The sequence below is a fragment of the Ictidomys tridecemlineatus genome, chromosome 6 (genome assembly GCF_052094955.1).
Source record: "Ictidomys tridecemlineatus isolate mIctTri1 chromosome 6, mIctTri1.hap1, whole genome shotgun sequence".
Lineage (NCBI taxonomy): Eukaryota > Metazoa > Chordata > Mammalia > Rodentia > Sciuridae > Ictidomys > Ictidomys tridecemlineatus.
The window spans coordinates 50,171,521-50,192,636 of NC_135482.1; the positions used below are offsets into that span (position 1 = coordinate 50,171,521).

General features: G+C 37.2%; 2 protein-coding genes across 4 annotated transcripts in view; both read right to left on the reverse strand.

Annotated features, from left to right (window-relative positions):
- Tbk1 (TANK binding kinase 1) overlaps positions 1-8,883 on the reverse strand; it is a 45,470-nt gene extending 36,587 nt beyond the window's left edge. The window contains exons 1-3 of one of the 2 annotated variants that reach the window (XM_005328694.4): positions 8,753-8,883; positions 5,952-6,069; positions 1,900-2,040 (exon numbers count right to left, since the gene is read on the reverse strand). In XM_005328694.4, coding sequence (XP_005328751.1) covers positions 1,900-2,040; positions 5,952-6,038 — 228 coding nt within the window. In that variant the 5' untranslated portion in view covers positions 6,039-6,069; positions 8,753-8,883. The remainder of the gene's footprint in view (positions 1-1,899; positions 2,041-5,951; positions 6,070-8,752) is intronic. The other variant, XM_040280378.1, reaches the window with a different exon arrangement.
- A 961-nt stretch (positions 8,884-9,844) lies between these two features.
- Xpot (exportin for tRNA) overlaps positions 9,845-21,116 on the reverse strand; it is a 41,096-nt gene continuing 29,824 nt past the window's right edge. For both annotated transcript variants that reach the window (XM_005328693.4, XM_040280379.2), the window contains exons 24-25: positions 15,137-15,193; positions 9,845-12,504 (exon numbers count right to left, since the gene is read on the reverse strand). In XM_005328693.4, coding sequence (XP_005328750.1) covers positions 12,478-12,504; positions 15,137-15,193 — 84 coding nt within the window. In that variant the 3' untranslated portion in view covers positions 9,845-12,477. The remainder of the gene's footprint in view (positions 12,505-15,136; positions 15,194-21,116) is intronic.

Genomic DNA, 21,116 nt, shown 5'->3' on the forward strand with positions numbered 1-21,116 from the left:
CTTTTGCTCTATTGGGAAGTCATTTCTGGCCCCTAAAGGATCCTGTCTTAAAGAAATGCTTTTGAGTATCTGGGGGCTTCAGCCAATGGAAAGTTAAACAATGTAATTTATGATGGAATATTTAGGACACACTGTATCACTCCAGAGAAAATGGAGACTACACGAATTCTTCCAAACCTATGGAATGTACTGGAGACTAAAGTTCAGAAATGTAGGCAATGTGTGATGATGGCCTCTAAGTAAAAATTCTGTGTACCAAAGGCTTGGGCAGGCCTTCCAGGTTAGCAACACTCCATGTGTATTTTCACATATCAATGCTAGGAGGGTGATGTGTCCCTGAGGACAAGAAACTTCAGTTAGAAACTATTTCATATCTCACCCTGAGTCTCTTCTTTTGGTTGGTCTAATCTGTATACTTTTGCTGTAACAAAATACTAAGTATAGACTAAGTAGAGACCAGTGTGTAGCCCACGCCTGTAATCCTAGCAGCTCATCCCAGCAGCTTGGGAGTTGTAATCCTCTCCTACTCCTGAGGTATAGGAAAATTGCAAATTCGAGGCCAGCCTCAACTATCTGGCAAAGCCCTAAGCAACTATGCAAGACCCTGTCTCAAAAAATAAAAAGGGATAGGGATGTGGCACATGGTTAGATGTCCTTGGATTCACTCCTCAGTACCAAAACAAAACAAAAAACCCTAAAAGCAAAACTATAAGTACAACACTTTCATGAGTTCTGTGAATCATTTTATGTTCTAATGAAATACCAAATTTGAGAGTCAAAGGAGCTTCCAAATTTAAAGCTGTAGTCTGAAGTTAGAGTAGCCTTCAGTACTCCTGAACTTGAAGCTGGTGTCCTAAGTAAGAGCAATTTTGTGGGAACTATGCAGTTTGCCAAACTCCTTTGTAGTGGTGTCAGAAGTCTTGGAGCAGAGCCTGCAATCTGGAAGGCCAGGCTCTTAACTTTGAGTTTGGCTAACTATGGGAAACAAACCATCACATCATCTAACTTATTTTGAAAAGGAAAAAAAAAAAAAGTTGAATAAGAGACAGGGTCTTGCTAAATTGCCTATGCTGAACTCACTATCCTGCTACCTCAGTCTCCGGAATAACTGGGACTAGAATTGTGTCACCGCATCCAGCTTAATTTAACTTTTTAAACAGCTTTTATTTTACAAACAGCATATTGACTTCTTTATGTACACAGCTATAATTTACATTTGATTAGTTCCTGAGAAATAATCACTAAAAATGAAATCAGTAGGATATGGAACATAAACTACCAAACTTTTTCAAGAGAGATGATTTTATTAATTACTTACATATGTCTTAAAGGGATTAAAATAGATGTTTCAATTATTTCTGGATCATTTTTCCTAATGGAAGTCTTTCTTTTCCTATTTATTTCTAAAATCAATCTTCTAATAACTAGATTTTACAGAGTCATCTCTGGATTACTAGGATTCTTATTCTTTTACAAAGTCTCCTCTGTACTATTTCTCTTTCTCTTTAGTCTTTTTGTAATTATATCACTTTAATTTTAGTGGTTTTTTTTTTTTTTTTTTTTTTTTGGTGCTGGGGATTGAATCCAGGGCCTTGTGCACGCAAGAGAAACCCTCTACCAACTGAGCTATATCTCCAGCCCAAGTTTTTCTTTTTTGAATAATAATACTGATAATCAAATTCACCAAATTCTAAAGCCTCTTATTTCTTATACTTTTTTCCTGATTCCATTCTTATGATACTTTATTTTTATTTCTATATCTATTTAAGAATCCTTGGGATAGAATGAGCCCTTACTTTCCTCAGTTTTTAAAATCCAGTTTTAAATGTTAGATTTTGTCTCCTAAATCATAACTATAATAAACACAATGACAAGATTAACTAAAGCTTGTCTACTTACCTCCTCTTCAATAGCAAATAATTTGACAATATTTTTGTGATTAAGTTTTTTTAACACTTCAAATTCTCTCATTTGAACATCCACTGGACGAAGGAAACTTATGTTATTAAATACTTTGATAGCAAATAAATCACCAGTTTTCTAAAAAGAGAGAGAGAGGGAGGTGCATCATTAGTGCTAGCTGTAACAATTTATATTTCTTATGGAATTCTATACACCCTTTAGCAAAGGTAATTTGCACAAAGGTGCCTGACATTTTACAAAGTTAAAATGAATCAACTGGATATTCAATATTTCATACTGTATATTTTAGAATTTTGAAGTGGTTATTTTAATATTACAAATGAAACTTATATTATGATACGCTATAAAGATAGTCATTTATACATCAGAAGATAAAAGCTTTTGTAGAATTAAAAGTGAAGTCATCTACTGGATAAGAAACTGAAACTGAAACTCCAAGGGTTTCTTTAAGGCCTAATACTTTTAAAGAAGTAAAAGGAACACACAGGACCAATGTGAAAATACATTCTATTTATGAAATTTTTATTAAAAATCTCAATGTGATTAATTTTTCAGAAATACTTGCTGGTTATGAGAGTGTGTGTGTGTGTGTGTGTGTATGTTTTTAAGTAGGAGCTGGAAAAGGCAATTCAAATGGACTTCCTGGTTGAATTATACCACTGTTGTCCAGGGCCACTACATGCTACATGCCTAGGGCAGGCTGTTCCTTCTCAGACCTTCTCTAGAGGATGAAGGGCATTTCTTCTTCCCTACTGGTGACCATCTTACTCACTTTTTCATGGTCTAGTGAAGTAGATCAGTAGGTAGTATTACAATGCATAGTAGTAGCTAGTAGGGAATTCTAGAGGGTACCAAAGATATGCTTAAGGGGCTGAGGGTATAGCTCAGTGGTACAGCACTTGCCTAGCATGCATGAGGCACAGAGTTTAAGCACCAGTACCAAGGAGGGGGGGATAAGAGCTTAAATTTCACTGAATGTCACACTTCCATGTTCTTCATATTAACCTTCCTTGATTCTCTTTCAGACTCACTCATTTCCTTCTATTTAATCAGCAGGCCTCACTTTAGGATAGCCAGTTCTTCCTTCCCTATTTATCCAAGGCTAAACTTCCTAGGAACAAGATGACAATCATTTTCACTTTGAGCCTGAGAGTCAAACAGGCATGCCCTTCTTAAAGATATTTCATGGCTCTTGGTGTGTCAGGACCGTGTGCTTTTTCCTGCTTTGCAGCCCTCTTTATAGCTTTCCACAGCCATCATTCTCCCCTCACCCCAGAATCTTTTTCTTAAAATCATTTAGCTGCTTTATAATCCCATCTCTCAAGTTCCTCACTTGAAGGTCACCATCCCTGCTGCCTAGTTACACCAAATACACAGACATATATTCTTTTGGGAGGAAAATGGGCATGAACTGTTTTCAGACAACACGAAAAGAGAAAAACCATTTAAACTTCAATTAAACACTGTTTTAACATTTTTCAGCCAAGGTAAATACACTGCCAAATCTATGTATCACCTAACAAGGGAAAATTTTTATAAGGACACTTGTTTCAAATTCAACCTAAAGTAAGGAGAATTCTAGCAGAGGAACAAGCAGGGAAAGTAAAGCAATGTCTCAATGTACCCATCTTGATTATTTTGTAGTCTGTCATATCTGTGATATTAATGGGTTACTTGGGGGAATGTACCATTTTCCCTTTATTCACCTTAATAGTCATCAATCCAAGCATACACAAATGATACTTAAGAGATCTACATATAATGTAAATACATTTGGGCAGATCAACTCATCCTTCCTGCAACTCTCTTCTCTTCAGCTTCACTATAGTTATCACACACATATTCATCCACTCACACAATATTAGATAAAGGCAACTTAATGGAAAACAGAAAGATTAAGTAGTATACTTTGAATGATAAATAGTATACTTAAGAACTTGGTTATTGCTGGGCTTGGTGGTGCACGCCTGTAATCTCACTGGCTTGGGTAGCTGAGGCAGGAGGATCATGAGTTCAAAGACAACCTCAGCAAAAGTGAGGCACTAAGCAACTCAGTGAGACCCTGTCTCTACATAAAATACAAAATAGAGCTAGGGATGTGGCTCAGTGGTTGAGTGCCCCTGAATTCAATCCTCAGTATCCCCCTCCACCAAAAAAACAAAAAAAAAAAACCTAGTTATTAAGGAAAAACAGGATTTGGAGAATGACCAGGGGTATAGCCCTAAATATTTAAAATGATGTCACTAAGAACAAATATACTGGGGTTGTAGCTCAGTGGAAGAGCACTTGCTTAGCACACGTGAGGCACTGGGTTTGATCCCCAATAACACATACAAATAAATAAAATAAAGATATTAAAAAAAAAAAAAAGAACAAACACGGTTTCTATGAACACATCCCTGAAATGTTTATTTCTTAAGAACTTCAGGTTGTTTTAGGGTCTAATCTGTCCTCACTCATTCATTTATTCATTCAACAAACACTGTAGATCTACTATGTGCTTGCCCTTACATGAAAGACACTGAGTATCAAAGTAATGAAATACCAGAATATATAAGTATCCACTAATGCCAGGTACTTTAAATATGTCTCACCCAGTCTCTATGACTATCAATTGTCATATCATTAGTTTCTAATTTATTTCCTTCCTAATGCCACCTTGATACTAAGTTGAAACTCTGTGCGCAAGTACTACGCATGTGCCTGAAACACACCAAATGATCATTAAAATTTGTTAATTTGGAACATAGAAAGACAGATGGATGTATTTTCAATGTTAAATCCTATGGCATTACCTATTTTCTCTTCATGCACAAAACAAAAACAATTTCTAAGAAACATTTAAGATTGATCATAATGAACTTAAATAAGGATCCAGAGATAATGCACAATTCTATAACCAAAGGGGAAAATGCTAAAAGCTGTCCATATGACACTTCTGATTCATGCTCCATAAGCCACAGAGGCTGTTTATAATCATATTTTCTCCCCAGAGGAAACAGCCCCTCCCCAGTGCACTTTTTAACACTGACAGAAATGACTGATAATCTCACAACTGTAGTAAAACAGGAAGAAATTCCTCTCTACCAAAATGTTTAGAACCCTTGTTTCTGAAAATAAGAATTTAGGAGGGAACAAACACCTTTTGGCTTAAAACAAATTTGTAGTGCTAAAAAACTATTGGTTACTTGTATTATAAAAGAATTTTTTACTTTATTATTTTTCTTGTTTCTTTCCCAAGACAGACGCTTTAATTATCTTCAATTTCTTAACTTTAAATTATTTTAATTATCTTTTAATTTCATTCTCTAATATAGAATCTGACAAAAATCCTTTTGGTCCTTGAAGTGCTTCTGGAATTGGCCCTTCTATTCCTACTCCACTATTACATTCTGATTACCCCACACCTGGACTTCTTGTTGAGAATCTCATTTTACTACAATCTACCTTGTGGGATGATGTTCTAGAGGGGGCACAAACCCTTGGTACAATAGATCAGAATAATCTGTGGGGGCTGGGGATGTGGCTCAAGCGGTAGCGCGCTCGCCTGGCATGCGTGCGACCCGGGTTCGATCCTCAGCACCACATACCAACAAAGATGTTGTGTCCGCCAAGAACTAAAAAATAAATATTAAAAATTCTCTCTCTCTCTCTCACTCTCTCTTTAAAAAAAAAAAAAAAGAATAATCTGTGGGTTCCCCTCCACTGTGCACATATGCTTCCCTTTACCTCCTACTGATTTCACACCATCAGAGAACAGGGTTGGTTATAAAATCAAAAGGTACAACACTAATCTTCCCCAGTCTCTTGGCAATCAACCTCCTAATTTTTCTCCATTTTGTAACACACAGGCTCTGCGACCAACAATGGGTAGATGAGTTCCCTGCTTCTGACACAAACTAAACATTCAATAATAACAAAATTCATTTAAAAACCAAAATTGCCAAGTCAAACACTTTAGTATAAGTATACTTCTCAGAGAAAAATATATATAGTGATAAAAAAATTTCAGTTTTTACTGTACCAACCTTATGTCTTCCACGAAAGACATTTGCTGTAGCTCCTTGGCCTAAGATATCAGATAAAAGCCACAGATGATTAGAAGTGCTCTGCATCTCGGCTTGGTCAGATGTTTCTTTTGTTATACTAAGGGAAGAGAAAAGATTTATAGGTATGGTATAAGGGACTAATACAGTTAGAAAACAAATGCTAGTTATTTTTAATCTCAAATAAGACTACTCATTTGCCAGGCATGGTAGCACATGCCTTGTAATCCCAGAGGCTCAGGAGGCTGAGGCAGGAGGTTCACAACTTTGAAGCCAGCCTCAGGAACTCGGTGAGGCCTTAAGCAACTAAGTGAGACCCTGTTTCAAAATAAAAAAATAAAAAGGGATGGGGATGTGGCTCAGTGGTTAAATGCCCCTGGGTTTAATCCTCTCCCCCCCTTCCAGGCTATCCATTATTTATTGCTAAGTTTTATTCATAAACTTAAGTTCTATATAAAAATCTAAATTTCTAGAAATATTACAGGCTGAAATACTGTGTGGGCTTTGGGAAAAAAGATTACCCAATGACATATATTTAGTTTAATTTGCATTACAGGTCTAAAAGAAACATCTATTTTCTACTTTTATCTTTGTTAATAAGCATTATAGCTCCTTCAAATATTGTGAATGATTAATCAAGGATACATTATATTTTAAAAATATAAAGAGGATACAAACTTTAAAGGAAAACAATATAATAGAAATATAGAAAAATTACACTGTTTCCACCACGGACAGGGTAGCAGTAATGAAAACAATTGCTGTCACTATATAACATTTTCATTATCTAAAATTTCATCTATTATCTAAAATTGTCCACAGAGGTGGACAATCATAATAGAAGGTTTGATTATTATTCCTTTGAAGTACTGACTCTTCTAAAATTATTTAAGGAAAACAGTTTCCTCTAACCTCCAAGTCTATAAATACACATATACCAAGCATAATTACCAACTTTTAAAAAGTAACCATCATGGGCTGGGGTAGTGGCTCAGCGGTAGAGCACTTGCCCTGCATGTGCAAGGCACTGGGTTCGATCCTCAGCACCACATAAAAATAAATAAATAAAATAAAGGTATTCTGTCCATCTATAAGTAAAAAAATAAATATTAAAAAAGTAACCATCATCTCTAGCTCTGTCCTTTAATACTGGAAAATTATAGAACTACAAATTTATTAAAAATATTTGAGCTCCATGATGGAATAAAAGTGAGGTATGTTAACACTACATAAACACTAGTTCCATCATGCTCCTTTAAACCTGCTATAATGTCAGATCAAAACATAATCTTAATATCCCTTCATAGTAAATTAGAACAAAAAGCAGTATGTTGAACTGGGAATTCTATGATGAATTAATAACTAATACTAATTAAACTGTGCTAATATTTCAAGCAGGGTTAAGTATATGTAGAATGGCCGGAGTCTAAATTTCACCACTCTCTTGTATACTAGGATGTATTTATATAATTTTACCATGCAGCTAGTTCAGATAAGGATTTTATATACATCAACTAATTGGAAATCATCAACAAAAACAAGATCCCCTTTTCATAAATAAGGAATACACATCTGTAAACTGCCACATTGCACACAGGACTTAATAATGAACTCAAATATCTCATGCAAAACTTCTCTAATTAATGTAACTTTGCTGTTTCATAAAACTAAATGGCAAAAGGTATCATTAAGTACTTTCTTAGTGGATAACATAAACACTTATCGGCTTAGATATCTCCTCACTCTATATGATGACATAAAATAGGGTTCCAAAACATTGATCATGGGAAACGCATTTTGAAATTATCTTCCGATAACCCCCTAACAGCGCTGAACATGACTCAGCACACCCACCAGGTGCTTGCTATATAAATCTTCCTAAATTTTTGACAAGAGGCACTCAACAAGTATGTTTGTTAATATCGATGTGTTAAGTCTACTTCCTTTTACCATTCAAAAAACGAAAGTCACATAGGATGAAAACAGGTTTGGTGACATGGCCTACGGACAAAGTTCCAGGATTTCCAAACTCTGTGAATCATTTATTAGATATTATTTTAGAGGGTTGGGAGTGAACAAAGGTGGGTCATTTAACAATTACTGGGAAGAGCTGTTTTGAGGCTACCTACTAAAAACACTTGAGAAGTGGATTAGAAAAAAAAACAAAAAACCGTAAGCCAGGTCAACAAGGAAGGAAACGCTTGGGAATTTGCATTTTCTGTGTATATTAAAATCGTCTTCTGCTTCTGGCTTCCGGTGAGTCAACCTTTGATGTTAACATCACTGAAACCCTAGAGAAACGTCTCTTTTTAATCATCTGAAATATCAGTCCTTTTAAAAACTACCAATCGTGTCAACCCTTGGAAAGTAGGTAACAAGCGGCGAGTCCAACTCCCGGAGGAAGCAGCCCTTCTTCCTCGGACCGCCGGAGCTCTGACCCGGTACCGGGCACCGACTCGTCCTCTGCGTACTCAACGCCGCGGGACCTGGGAGGGCCCCGGGCTGCCCGCGGGCCACTACAGATGAAGGGGACAGGGCCGGCCCGACCATTCCACCCGGCTTCGGGCGCCCGGGGCACCGGGAGGCGGTGTCCGCGCAGTCAGGGTCCGAAGAGACTTGGCCTCAGGCCGTGCGGGGCTACTCGGGGCGCCCGCCGTGTCCCCGCTCTGACTCAGCATCCCAGTCCCCCACAGGGGGCGGGGGCGCTCGGCGCCGTAGGCCCCGCTACCAGAGCCTCGCGCGGCCTCAGCCCCTCCGTCCGCCCCCGCCCCACTTCCACTTACCCAGCCGGGTCTCCGCCGCGCCACCGCCAGCGGGTTCCCGCGGCCTTCAGGAGCCCGGGGCTACTTCCGGCTTCGCGAGCCCTGGCCGGGGGTCACGTGACCGACGGCCGGCGCGCGCGGATGCGCGTGCGCACGCCTGTCGGCCGGTCCGACCGCCACCGCAGATGCTGAGCTTCCCCTGCCGCTGTAGCTAGGGGTCGGACGGTGGGGAACCGACCACCTCCACACCTCTGCCTATTCCTCCGCCTCGTGCCCCTAGTTCTGATGTTGAAGCTGGAAAGCTCTGCGCGGTGAACACAGTAATTCAGATTCCCTGATTGCAGGTCCCACCCTGTTACCGAGAGCCAGCAGAGCACAGAGTGCGGTGGCACTGGGGAGCTAGGGATTGCAAACATTCCAATAATCACAGGTGGGCAGCATGCTGGACACATCAGGAGCTATCGAAGAGGAATATCGTAGTCTGTAGGAAAGAGATTTGTACATGTTTTAAAGACCACTATGATTGCAGTAGTGCCAGATTATCATCTCACAATATTCAGAAATGAAATTCTTGGGCTGGGGCTATAGTTCAGGGGCAGAGCGCTTGCCTAGCATGCGTGAGCCACTGGGTTTGATCCTCAGCACCACATAAAAAATAAATAAAATAAAGGCATTCTGTCCATTTACAACTACAAAAAAAATGAAATTCTTAATATGTTCACTTAATTCCCTCTTCCAAATTGTATTTGGAAAAATGACAGTATTGGAGGATTAAAAAACAGGTTCTGCTTAAGCAGGTTTTGTACCTTTATAAAGAGATCGCTTCTGGCCACGGCAGCACAGGCAAGGGCACAGAATTCTGCTGATCTATAGCAAGATTTCTGAGTGGAGAGGAAGAGGAAAGAGATGCTTCCCAGAACCTAACTACAGCAAACACCATTGAATGGGAAACGCTGGCGGGGTGGTTGAGAGGAGAGGCACTGATATGGAGCAGACATAAGAGTTGGCAATTCCAGCTCTGCCAGTTATTGACTTTAAGCAAGTTTCTTCTCTTTCTAGACTTCAGGTTTTATCAAATGCACAATGGAGATAACAAAAGTCCACTCCAATGAATTCTTAGAAAGGAAGTTATTTTATTAGAATTTTAAACAATGTTTAAGTGATGAAATAATTCTAACAACAAGGTATTCACTACTTACAATTCCAATCAATTTCAGTTCTTTTTATGTCATGACAAGAGTAAAGAACTGTCAAAGTTCCTTCTAACAGTAAAACCCACAGCTCAAAGCTGTGGGAGGAAATATGACTGAGCCAAAAAACTTCACGTTGACCACATAAGTGATGCACATTAAAATACCACACAATACTTTCCTACAAGGCCAAGCCACTTGTGAAACAATTAATATTAGCGTTAAGCTTTAAATAAACTGTTAGGCACAGGACTAAATCAGGCATCATAAAACCCTGTGGTTCCATAGTCAAGTCATACAAATCCCCAAGTCTTTTGCCTCATTTATCTCAACTGTAACAAGTGAGATTCATCCTTGAGACAATCATTTGGGTGCTAGCTTTTGAAAATAAGGTAATTGGTGGGACTGTTAATAGTACTTGGGGGGAACTTTAAGGAATGAAGATGAGAATTGTTATACATGATTATATAACAGAAGAATTCAATTTCTATTTACACTCTGATTTCCACATGCTGATTTCTCCTAGCTCTACACATGGGAATCTTTTGAAGGGCTTTAAAGAATTGGGCACAGCTAGGCATGTTGATATATGCCCGCAGTATCAGCTACTTGGGAGGTTAGTGTAAAAGAATTGCTTGAGCCCAGGAATTTGAGGCCAGCCTGGGAAACACAGCAAGACTCTGTCCCTCCCCCCAAGAGAGCTAGAGAAAGAAGATAACAATTTTCTGCATGTATAATTAATAGTACATTATTTGTACTAATAAACAAATTCATGTTTAACTTATAGATTTTTTTTTTGGTAGTACTGGGGATTGAACTCAGGGTCTTGTACATTAGGCAAGCTATGTTGTTACCACTGACCTATATCCCCGAACCTAACTTATGGAATTCTAAATGAATTATGAGGTAGCTACCATTATTTTCCCCATTTTTGAGATGGGGAAACTAAGGCAGGAAGAAGTTATTTAACTCAATCCAGGTTTTAAACTGGTATCTAAACCTACATATCTGGGTCCAGAGCCAGTGTTACATAAGCTTTTAGCTGCTATGCTACTCATTAGTGTACTTTGAATAATTACTATTATTGCAAGAGATGTGACTATTTCTCCCATACTTCAGGAGAACCTATGGAAGAAACACCCACTTTCATTTAACTATTTTTAAAAACATTTATACATTCCACTGACCTATTTTTATAGTTAACTGCCAATTTAGTTTAGTACTTTTATTCCATGATGTAAGGAAAATGTTTAAAGTCTCTTGTGGATTAAAACCCAGAAAAAGATCAGGTGCCCAATTCAGAATTCAATTTTAGGAAATTATAGGCCACTGAAGCCCATCTACAAAACTTCTAGGCAACACATTGGCCTAAGGCAAAACACCCAACAAACCCTCCCAGAAAAAAAACAAAAACAAAAATCTCCCCCTTTTCCTTTTGTGATGCTGGAAAACTAACTCAGGGTTTTTTACACATACTAGGCAGGTGCTCTACCACTGAGCTATACTCACTCCCCACAACCTCCTCCCTGAATATCTTAATTTGGCCTTTAAAATTCAAACTTAAATGTCTGTAGTTATTCTGCTGCTTAGTTTTATCCCTCCTCTCTCTCTCAATACTACTATTGATACTTGCTTTCTCCAGTAGTCATGAATAAAAATGAGGAAGGCAGGGGAAGTGATGCTAGTAATTAAATAGTAGCTATTTACAAACATTATAAACACATAGGTACACTGTACTCTTAAGTACACCCAATAACAGAAAAAAAAAATTGAGATTTTAATTCTATGAACAGATTTACCCAGGCTTTTTCAAAAGCAAAAACCAGAATGAAGTTGCATGTAACCTTTTAGGGCTGTAATTAAGTGAAATAAGGCATCCATGTACTCATATTTGCAAATTTTTAAATGGAAAATCAGAGTGCTTAAGACAGGGAAATGAGGCCAAAATTTCTATAATAATTCCAGGAAAGACTTGGTAGATTTCACTACGTAAAATTTATTTTTTTTTTTATAAAAAATGTATAACACTGGCACCTACTTTTCAATCGATTAATTTATGAACCCATTCTCTTTCACATTGGCTTTGAAACAGTTTAAAGAAACGTAATGGCTATCTACAAAAAATTAGTTTTGATTGTTGCATTCCCCCCAAACTTTATGTGTCTGCACACATAAAGAAAACTAAAAATTTTTAACATTTTATATTCATCAATTTTTAAGAAAAGTACACTGTTTTCCACTGCTATGGTCTTTATAAAGAAAGGACTTAAAGTTTCAAATAAAGAAAAATTAAGATATGAGGCATAACTCTGCTGTCTTTAAACAGCATTTTTATATAGAACAATTTGAGCTGGCATGCAAGCAACTTCTCTTGTTGTCACATACCTGTATATAGGGAAAAGTACACCCACTTTACAGAAAAATTCTAATACATATACTGCAGTAAGCTCAAAACAATATTAAAAAGACCAATGTGAATGGCACACAAAAATTTCTTCTTTATAAATTATTAACTGGAATTCCTGATCATGAAGTAGGCACAGGGAAATCCAGTCCTTAGGGCTTTGCTCTCTGGAAGAATACCTGTAAATAATTAAAAAAAAGAAGTCAGAAAATAAAATCTTTTTCACATAAAGAATGGTTCCAACTTTCTGAGAGATAGTCACTTTTTTTGGGGGGGGCGGTAGATAATGGGGATGGAACTCAGGGGCACTCAACCACTGACTTATATCCCCAGCCCTATTTTATTTGTTTATAAATGGTGCTGAGGATTGAACCCAGTGCCTCACATGTGCCAGGCAAGTACTCTGCCATGGAACCACAACCCCAGATGTCCCCTAGTCCTATTTTGTATTTTATTTTGAGATAGGGTCTCACTGAGTTGCCTCACTTTTACTGAGGCTGGTTTTGAACTTGCAATCCTTCTGCCTCAGCCTCCCAAGCTGCTGGGATTCCAGGCGTGTGTCACCACGCTCAGTGAGAGTCACTCTTTTATAACATGCCAGATATTTAAAACACTTCATACTTTATTAGTTCACACATAATTCAAGATAAGAACTTTCTCTTCTGGAAGTCTAGATATAACTTGTCAATATTATGCAAAGTAATGGGAAAGTAATGAAAATATGCTATTATCTCTAATGCTGTAAGTTTCAAGCGGTCAGAAGAAAATATGCTTTTGATACCTCTCTACCATCAAAATTAACATTGGAAAAAAATTAACACTGGAAAATTAAATTTTGAGGATGAAACAAGTCAAAGATGAAGTAGCAGTTCAAATCCTTAAGGAATTTACTATTTATATGATGATTAAATGGTGGTTCCAGTTCAATACTTGAGACACAAAAAAAGTAGGCTGGAGGTTATGCCAGGTATTGGTTCAGTATCATACCCTACCATCAATATTGCATTACTAAATGATAGGTGGTTAGTTCATTGAGGACAAGAACCATATTTATCATTGTATTTCTAGCACTTAGTAGATCCACTATTCATCTGATAAAAAGCCTAAGTGCAGAGAAAAGGATGATCACCATTTGAGCAAACAAAATGATTTCAAGGAGGTGAGGTTTAAGGAAAGCCTAGAAGAATAGGTAGAATTCATAAAGAAAGAGGGATGCCAATAAGGCAGAATTTTTGAAAAATAGCATGAAGAGCAACAGCAAGAATAGCAAAGATTAAATGATTTCTCTTGTAGGAAACTAGAAAGTTTCTCCTACAAGAGAAACTAGAAAGGTAATCTGAGATCAGAATCTGAAAAAAAAATTGTAAATGCCTAACTAAAAACCATGAACTTATTTTTAGTAAATGATGAGTTTAGGAAGGTTATGAGGAAGGGCAACAGACTTGGAAGTACTGTTTGACGTTTTCAAATAGATCAGCCTGGCTAGAACAAATGAAGGCGACATAGGACCCAGAGAAAGAGGAAAGAATCAGTAAGATCTGAGATCAACAAGATATAGAGGGAGAAGTAGGCAGAAAGAATGAATTTCATTTTTTTTATTAGAAGAATAATTCTAACACTGAGATAATGCTACTACTAAGACTGTCATCACTTCATAAAGGATGTACAGATCGAATAAGTAACATTCAGAGCACTAACTTTCTATAATGTACCTATAATATTATTGATCTAATAAAGATCAATTGATCTTTGATCTTTAAAGATCTTTGATCTTCTAATCAAGTTTGATTTAAAATTTACTGAACAGAAGTTATTTCCAGAAATAGTTCTCAATATTCTCCCACACAAATTCTTTTGAGATGTTTAAGCTACGAAACTATAATTATGAAAGTAACTGACAAGGGCAGATGTTGGAATCAGTCAAAGGATGACACTTTTAACTATTTACTCAATAAAGTCTTTTGAATTATGAATTCTATGGAACGTCTTGGGCAAAATAACCAGGTTATTCACTCATTACCTGCTACCAAGAAATTTAGTACATTGTTTTGCTCTCAAATTTACTGAAGATAATAGACAAAATGTGAAATGTCTGAGGACCTAGGTGAAAACAACATAATCTTCCTCTCATTAATTTTACTATAAATATGAATACCAAATAAACATTTGGCATTTCTTGCCAACTTACAAGGGTTTTCTTGTTTAATTCAGTGATTTTGCAAAATAAAAAGAGCTTTGAAGGCAAACCTAAGGATTCTCCTTTTTGTCTATTACACAATTCAAATGTTTCAAGATAGGATGTAAGCAAACAATTCATACTTTTGTTTATATATATATTTAAATATTTATTTTCTAGGTGTAGCTGGATACAATGCCCTTATTTTTATGCAGTGCTGAGGATCGAACCCAGGGCTTCGCAAGTGCTAGGCTCTACCACTGAGCTACAATCCCAGCCCTTGTTTATGTATTTTTAACTCCCTCCTTTCAACTTAATATGGGCAGCTGTTCTTGAACATTGTTTTTTTCCCCTATGTTCCTATTTACTTACATCATGGAACTGTCAAAGAGACTGGCATTTTCATACAATACATTCAAGGTATGTAGACATTTGGTGTGCATATTTAACTTCATATGATCTTTTCTAAGAGCTTAGTTGAGAGGGGTTTCATGGAAACATCTGTAACTGCAGATCTTAGAAGCAGTGTTTAGAGCACAAGATATCCCAAAGTAACTACAGCATATATATATTCTCTTTGGGCCCTCAAGTATTACCTAATTGTAGGAAGATATAGAAATTTCCCAAATACCTACCTTTAAGTAATTTTTAAAAACTTTAGCATCAGGCTGCTGAAGTGCTTGACAAAATTCCTGTGGGGCAGGAAAGAGAATAGATATGTTAATAATAAACCCATCTTAATTCAAATCCACAGTACCATTAAAAAAACAAAATTAAAAAATAACTATTTATTATTCATTCATTCATTCAGGCTTGGACCCAGGGTGCCCTGCCTCTGAGTTACATCCTCGGCCCTTATCTAATTTTTAATTTGAGACACGATCTCACTAAGGTGCTGAGGTTGGCCTCAAACTTGTAATCCTCCCGCCTTAGATTCCTAAGTAGCTAGGTTTACAGGCATGTGCCACATGCCTAGCTCTTTTTTTTTTTTTTTTAAATTGTGGCAAAAACACAACTTACCATCTTAACCATTTTTACATTTATTTCACTTTGCATATGATCCAAAGGTTCATCCATGTTTTACCATATGACAATATCCTTCTTTATTTAAGGCTGAATAATATAACATATATATTCCATATTTTCTTTATCTATACACTTATAAATGTACATTAAGACTGTTTCAAATCCATAGTACTTCTATACAGCTTATAAAAATCAACCCAAACAGATTCTCATTACAAAAAAATTTTAAGGCATTTTCAAATAGAAAACTTAATAGACAGGCTGCCTTCATACGCCTCTCCTGGACAAGGTAAACTCATGCCTGAGAATAGCAAACAGGACAAAAATTACATTGCTACAGCTGTAAAGGGTCACTCAGTAGAGTGAGATCTAAAAACAAAATAAAGATAATTTTTTAAAGTAGAATTAATCAGAAAGTGTTGTCAGAATACAAGGCATATGAGAAATGGAGACCGAGGTAGCTTAAACTATCTTTTTAAAAAAAATATTTTTTAGTTATACACGGACACAATATCTTTATTTGTTTATTTTTTTATGTGGTGCTAAACCCAGTGCCTCACATGTGTGAGGCAAGTGTCCTGCCACTGAGCCACAACCCCAGCCCTTAAACTATCTTTTATAATCAAACCACTAGATAAAAATATGAAAATTTATTTTGGCAATCTGGAAGGATATTAGCTATAATTGAGTGGTATATTTCTATTGCTCATAGGCTAAGAGTTCACATGAATAATTACTTACTGATTTCATAAAAATGATTACTTATATAACTATTTCCAAATTTTCAGTGCTTCTTTAAAAAACAGGATTATAGGGTTGGGGATGTAGTTCAAAAGTAGAGCACTTATCTAGTATGCATAAGGTCCTGGTTTCAATTTGAGCACAACAAAAACAAAGCAAAAAAAAAAAAATCTCAGCATTATAAAAAGTTTTTAAAGCATTTGTTTTTTAGGTGGGAGATATCATGAAAATTGAAGGGAGGGCTGGGGTTGTGGCTCAATAGTAGTGTGCTTGCTTCACACATGTGAGGTACTGGATTCAATCCTCAGCACTATATAAAAACAAAGATATTGTGTCCATCTACAATTAAAACAATATTTTAAGGGCTGGGATGGAGATTAGTGGCAAAGCGTCTGCCTTGCATTCACAAAGTCCTGGGTTCGACCCCCAGTTCCAAAAAAAGGGGACAAAAACCCCCCAATATTTAAAAAAAATCTGAAGAGACACCAGTAGAGTAGAAGAAAGGGACCAGGGGGAGGGAGGAGATATTGACCAAAATTATGTGTATATAATTATAATACATCAATAAAAATATGGGAGAAAAACCCAGCTATTATAACCCGGGCAGTCAGGTGCAGTGGTGCACACCTGTAATCCCAGCAGCTTGGGAGGCTGACACAGGGAGATTGCAAGTTCAAAGCCAGCCTCAAAAAAAGCAAGGTGCTAAGCAACTCAGTGAGACCCTGTCTCATTAAATAAAATATGAAATAGGGCTGGGGCTGAGTGGTTGAGTGCCCCTGAGTTCAATCCCCAGTACTCCCTCGATCCCCACCCCCATAAAACAAAAACAAAACAAAACAAAAAAACAGCCCATGGGTGGGGGGACATTTCTCCACCCCCTACCCTTCTAATGCTGGGTACTGAACTCAGGGCCTTATGCATGCAAGGTGAATGCTCTACCACCAAGTTCTACCCCTAGCCATAAAAACTCTGAAAGGACATCACTGAAAGACATCCCGTGTTAAAATGTCCATAACTATCCAAAGTGATCCAAAAATGGAATTGGTGCCAAGGAGAAATGGCATGAAGTCTGCCAGTAATGTGACATTTGCTGCTCTCTCTTTTCTCCTTGATGCTTAAGCTGGCCACCACATCCATGAAGGGATGTTTCCCCATCTGCAATACCTGGGTCCAAGTGACACAGTGGTCAGGGACTTGGTGCAGGCCACGATAGTGAATTATAACATGCACAGGGAGCTCAGTTGGCACCAAAAAAACTTGTCTTTCAACATACCTCAGATCCAATAGAAAAACCATTGGGTGCAGATTATGATGCTTAAGAACATGACACCATCACCCCTCATGTGATTCTATTTAGATTATGGAGAGCAGATCCTGGTGGATGTAGAGATCAAGAGCAGTAAGGAGATCACAGAGCACATTAAAAAAACAAAACAAAACGGAAACAAACAAACAAACAAACATGGGTAAGAATAAGGAAAACCCTCCAGAAAGAGGAACAGGAGAAGTTCTCTTGCCCAGTCCACTTTGGCCTTAAAGGTATTTTCTACGGGAATGCATCTGTGAAATGGAAGGGTAGATGCTTTACTTGGGCCTAGTGCCACTACCCACAGAGACAAAGGGAAACTAGAAAGCAACTCTGAAAACCATTGTGTGGGACTAGGTAGTTACTTTGACCACAGGAAAGCTGGTTTCTGCCACTAGAAAGACTGTGGAAATCTAACTGCAATACAAGGGACCCCCTTTATGCATCTGCATATAAGGATGTGAGGAAAAGAGCACTCACTGGCTGAGATGCTAAATAAATACCCCTGCTCCATCAGGTTGACAAAATGCTTATTAACTCCAAAGACAAAAAACAAAGTGAGCTATAGTTTGAAAGCAATCTCTATCATCAAAATCCCAATGACATTTTTTACTAAAAAAGAAAAAACACTACTGAAGTTCATATGGAATTACAAAGACCCTTATTAGCAATATTAACCTCAAGAAGAACAAAGCTGAACTCATCATACTTTCTGATTTCAAAAGATGTTACAAAGCTACAACAAAAATAAGTATGGTATAGGCATAAAGACAGACACACAGACCAAAGAAACAGAATCAAGCCACAAAATACATCCACACGTATACAGTCAACTGATTTTTCTTTTGGTGCTGGTGATTGAACCCATGGTCTCACTGAGCTACATTGCAGCCCCAGTCAACCAATTTTGATAAAGGTGCAAAGAATATACAATGGGAAAAGAATAGTTTCTTCAACACATATCATTGGGAAAGCTGAATATCCCCATAGAGAAGAATGAAAATAGATCCTTATCTCACACCATACACAAAAATCACCTCAAAATGTACTACAGTCTTAAACAAAAGACCTGAAATTGTAAAACTCAGAAGAAAGCACACTGGGAAAGCTTCAAGATACTGGTGTTGGCAATGAATTCATGGACATCATGAAAAAGTACAAGCACCAAAGTAAAAATAGACAAGCAGGGCTATAGCAAGCTAAAAAGCTTCTGCAAAATAAGCAACAGAGTGAAAAAGCAATAGCTATGGAATGGGTATGGAAGGGAAGAAAATATTTGCAAACCATGTAGCTGATAAAGGGTTACATATGTAAGGCACTTCTACTATTCAATAGTAAAATTTAAAAAATAATAATCGGGGCTGGGGATGTGGCTCAAGGGGTAGCACGCTCGCCTGGCATGCGTGCAGCCCGGGTACGATCATCAGCACCACATACAAAACAAAGATGTTGTTTCCGTTGATGATTAAAGAATAAATATTAAAGTTCTCTCTCCCCGTCTCTCTTTAAAAAAATTTAAAAAAAATAAAAAAATAAAAAGATGCTCAATTATCACAAATCATCAGGGAAATAGAAATAATAAAGACTTATCATTCCACACTTAGTAGGATAGCCACTATTAAAAAAAAAAAAAAAAACAACAAAAAAAACCCCACAAAGCAGGGAATGGTGCCTTGTGGTTGTAATCCCAGATATTAGAATGGCCTGAGCCCAAACTCCAAAATGAGTTTGAAGTCAGTCTGGGCATCCTAGCAAGACTCTACCTCAAAAAACAACACAAAACACAAAATAGCAATAACAAAGATGAGAGCAGGTGAGTATGAAAGAACAGGAACTTAACTGCTGATGTGAATGTAAAATGATGCAGTTGCTGTGGAAACAGTTTGGTATTTCTTTTTTTTTTCTACTGGTACTGGGATTGAGCCCAGAGGGCTTTACACATGCTAAGCTACCTACCCACTAAGCTCCATCCCCAGTCAAGTATAAAGGTTCTTAAAAATATGACTGCCATGCTGGGCGCCGTGGTGCTTGCCTATAATCCTAGCATCTTGGGAGGCTGAGGAAGGAGGATCACAAGTTTAAAACTAGCCTCATCAATTTAGTGAGGCCCTAAGCAATGTAGTGAGACCCTGTCTCAAAATAAAAAATAAACACACAAAAAAGGATTAGGGATATCACTCAGTGGTTAAGTGCCCCCTGGGTTTAACTCCTGATACCAAAAAACAAAACAATAAGCGACTGTCATACGATCTAGTAATCCCACTTCTGGGTATTTATCAGAAAAATCAAGATTGCTAAGGTATATCAACACTCCCATGTTCACTGAAGCATTATAGCCAAGATGTGGAAATAACCTAAATGCTTACTGATAGATTAATGAAGAAAGAAAATGTGGTATATACACACATAGTGAAATATTCAGCCTTAATAAAGGAAGTCCTGCCATCTACAAGAATGAATATCAAAAGTACATGGATGAACTTTTGAGAGCATTATCCTAAGTGAAATAGCTGATCATACAAATACTCCATAATTCCCCTATATGAGGTAACCACAATAGTTGTATTTATAAAATCAGAGCAGAATGGTGGTTGCCAGGGGCTAGAGGAGGGGAAAATGGGACTTGTTAAGAAACATAAAGTCTCAGTTATGAAAAATTAATGCCTTCTAGAGATTTGTCTAATGTTGTATAGGTACAACACTGTACCTACAATTAACAATAATACATTATACACTTAAAAATGTTAAAAAAGCATACTTCATGTTGTTTTTTTTAACCACAATAAAAAACCCCATAAAACCCCCAAAACACCATTGATGAAAACCGAAACCTTAGAATCTATACAAGAGATTTTAATTCTAGCTGTAATGAAAAGTTTCAGACCTCATTAGCTCCATATACTATTGAAGTCTAGAAACACATATGCAAAGAAAATAACTAAAAGATATCCTTTATAAAAGTATAAAAATGTAGGCTAACTTTTTGATCACTTACCTCAAAAAAGTTTTGTATTTACAACACATACACTGATAAACTTGGCATAAATCTTCAGAACAAAGAGTATATTTTTTTGTGTGTGCATCATAATGGGGATTAAACTCAAGATTGCTATAACACTGAGCAATATCTCTTTTTGTTTTTTACTTTGAGACAGGGTCTTGTTAAGTTACCCAAGCTGATCTTGCACTTGAGATTCTCCTGCCTCAGTCTTCCAAATTGCTGGGATTATCACTATGTGTCACCACACCCAGCAAGAACAGAGGCTTTTTACATGATAGGGTCCCTTTGGGCAGTCTGGGGAAGCCTGTAAGACTCCTTTTAGAATGTTTATTAAAATGCATAAAAAAATACCATACGATTACAAAGGAAACCAATTATAGTGAATTATAGTTATCAAAATATTTAATGTGTGCACCAGGCATGATGACACATGCTGGTAATCCCAGTGACTCAGAAGGCTAATAGAGGAAGATCACAAGTCCTAGTCACAGTCTTAGCAACTAAGCAAAACTGTGTCTCAAAATAAATTGAAAAAAGCAGG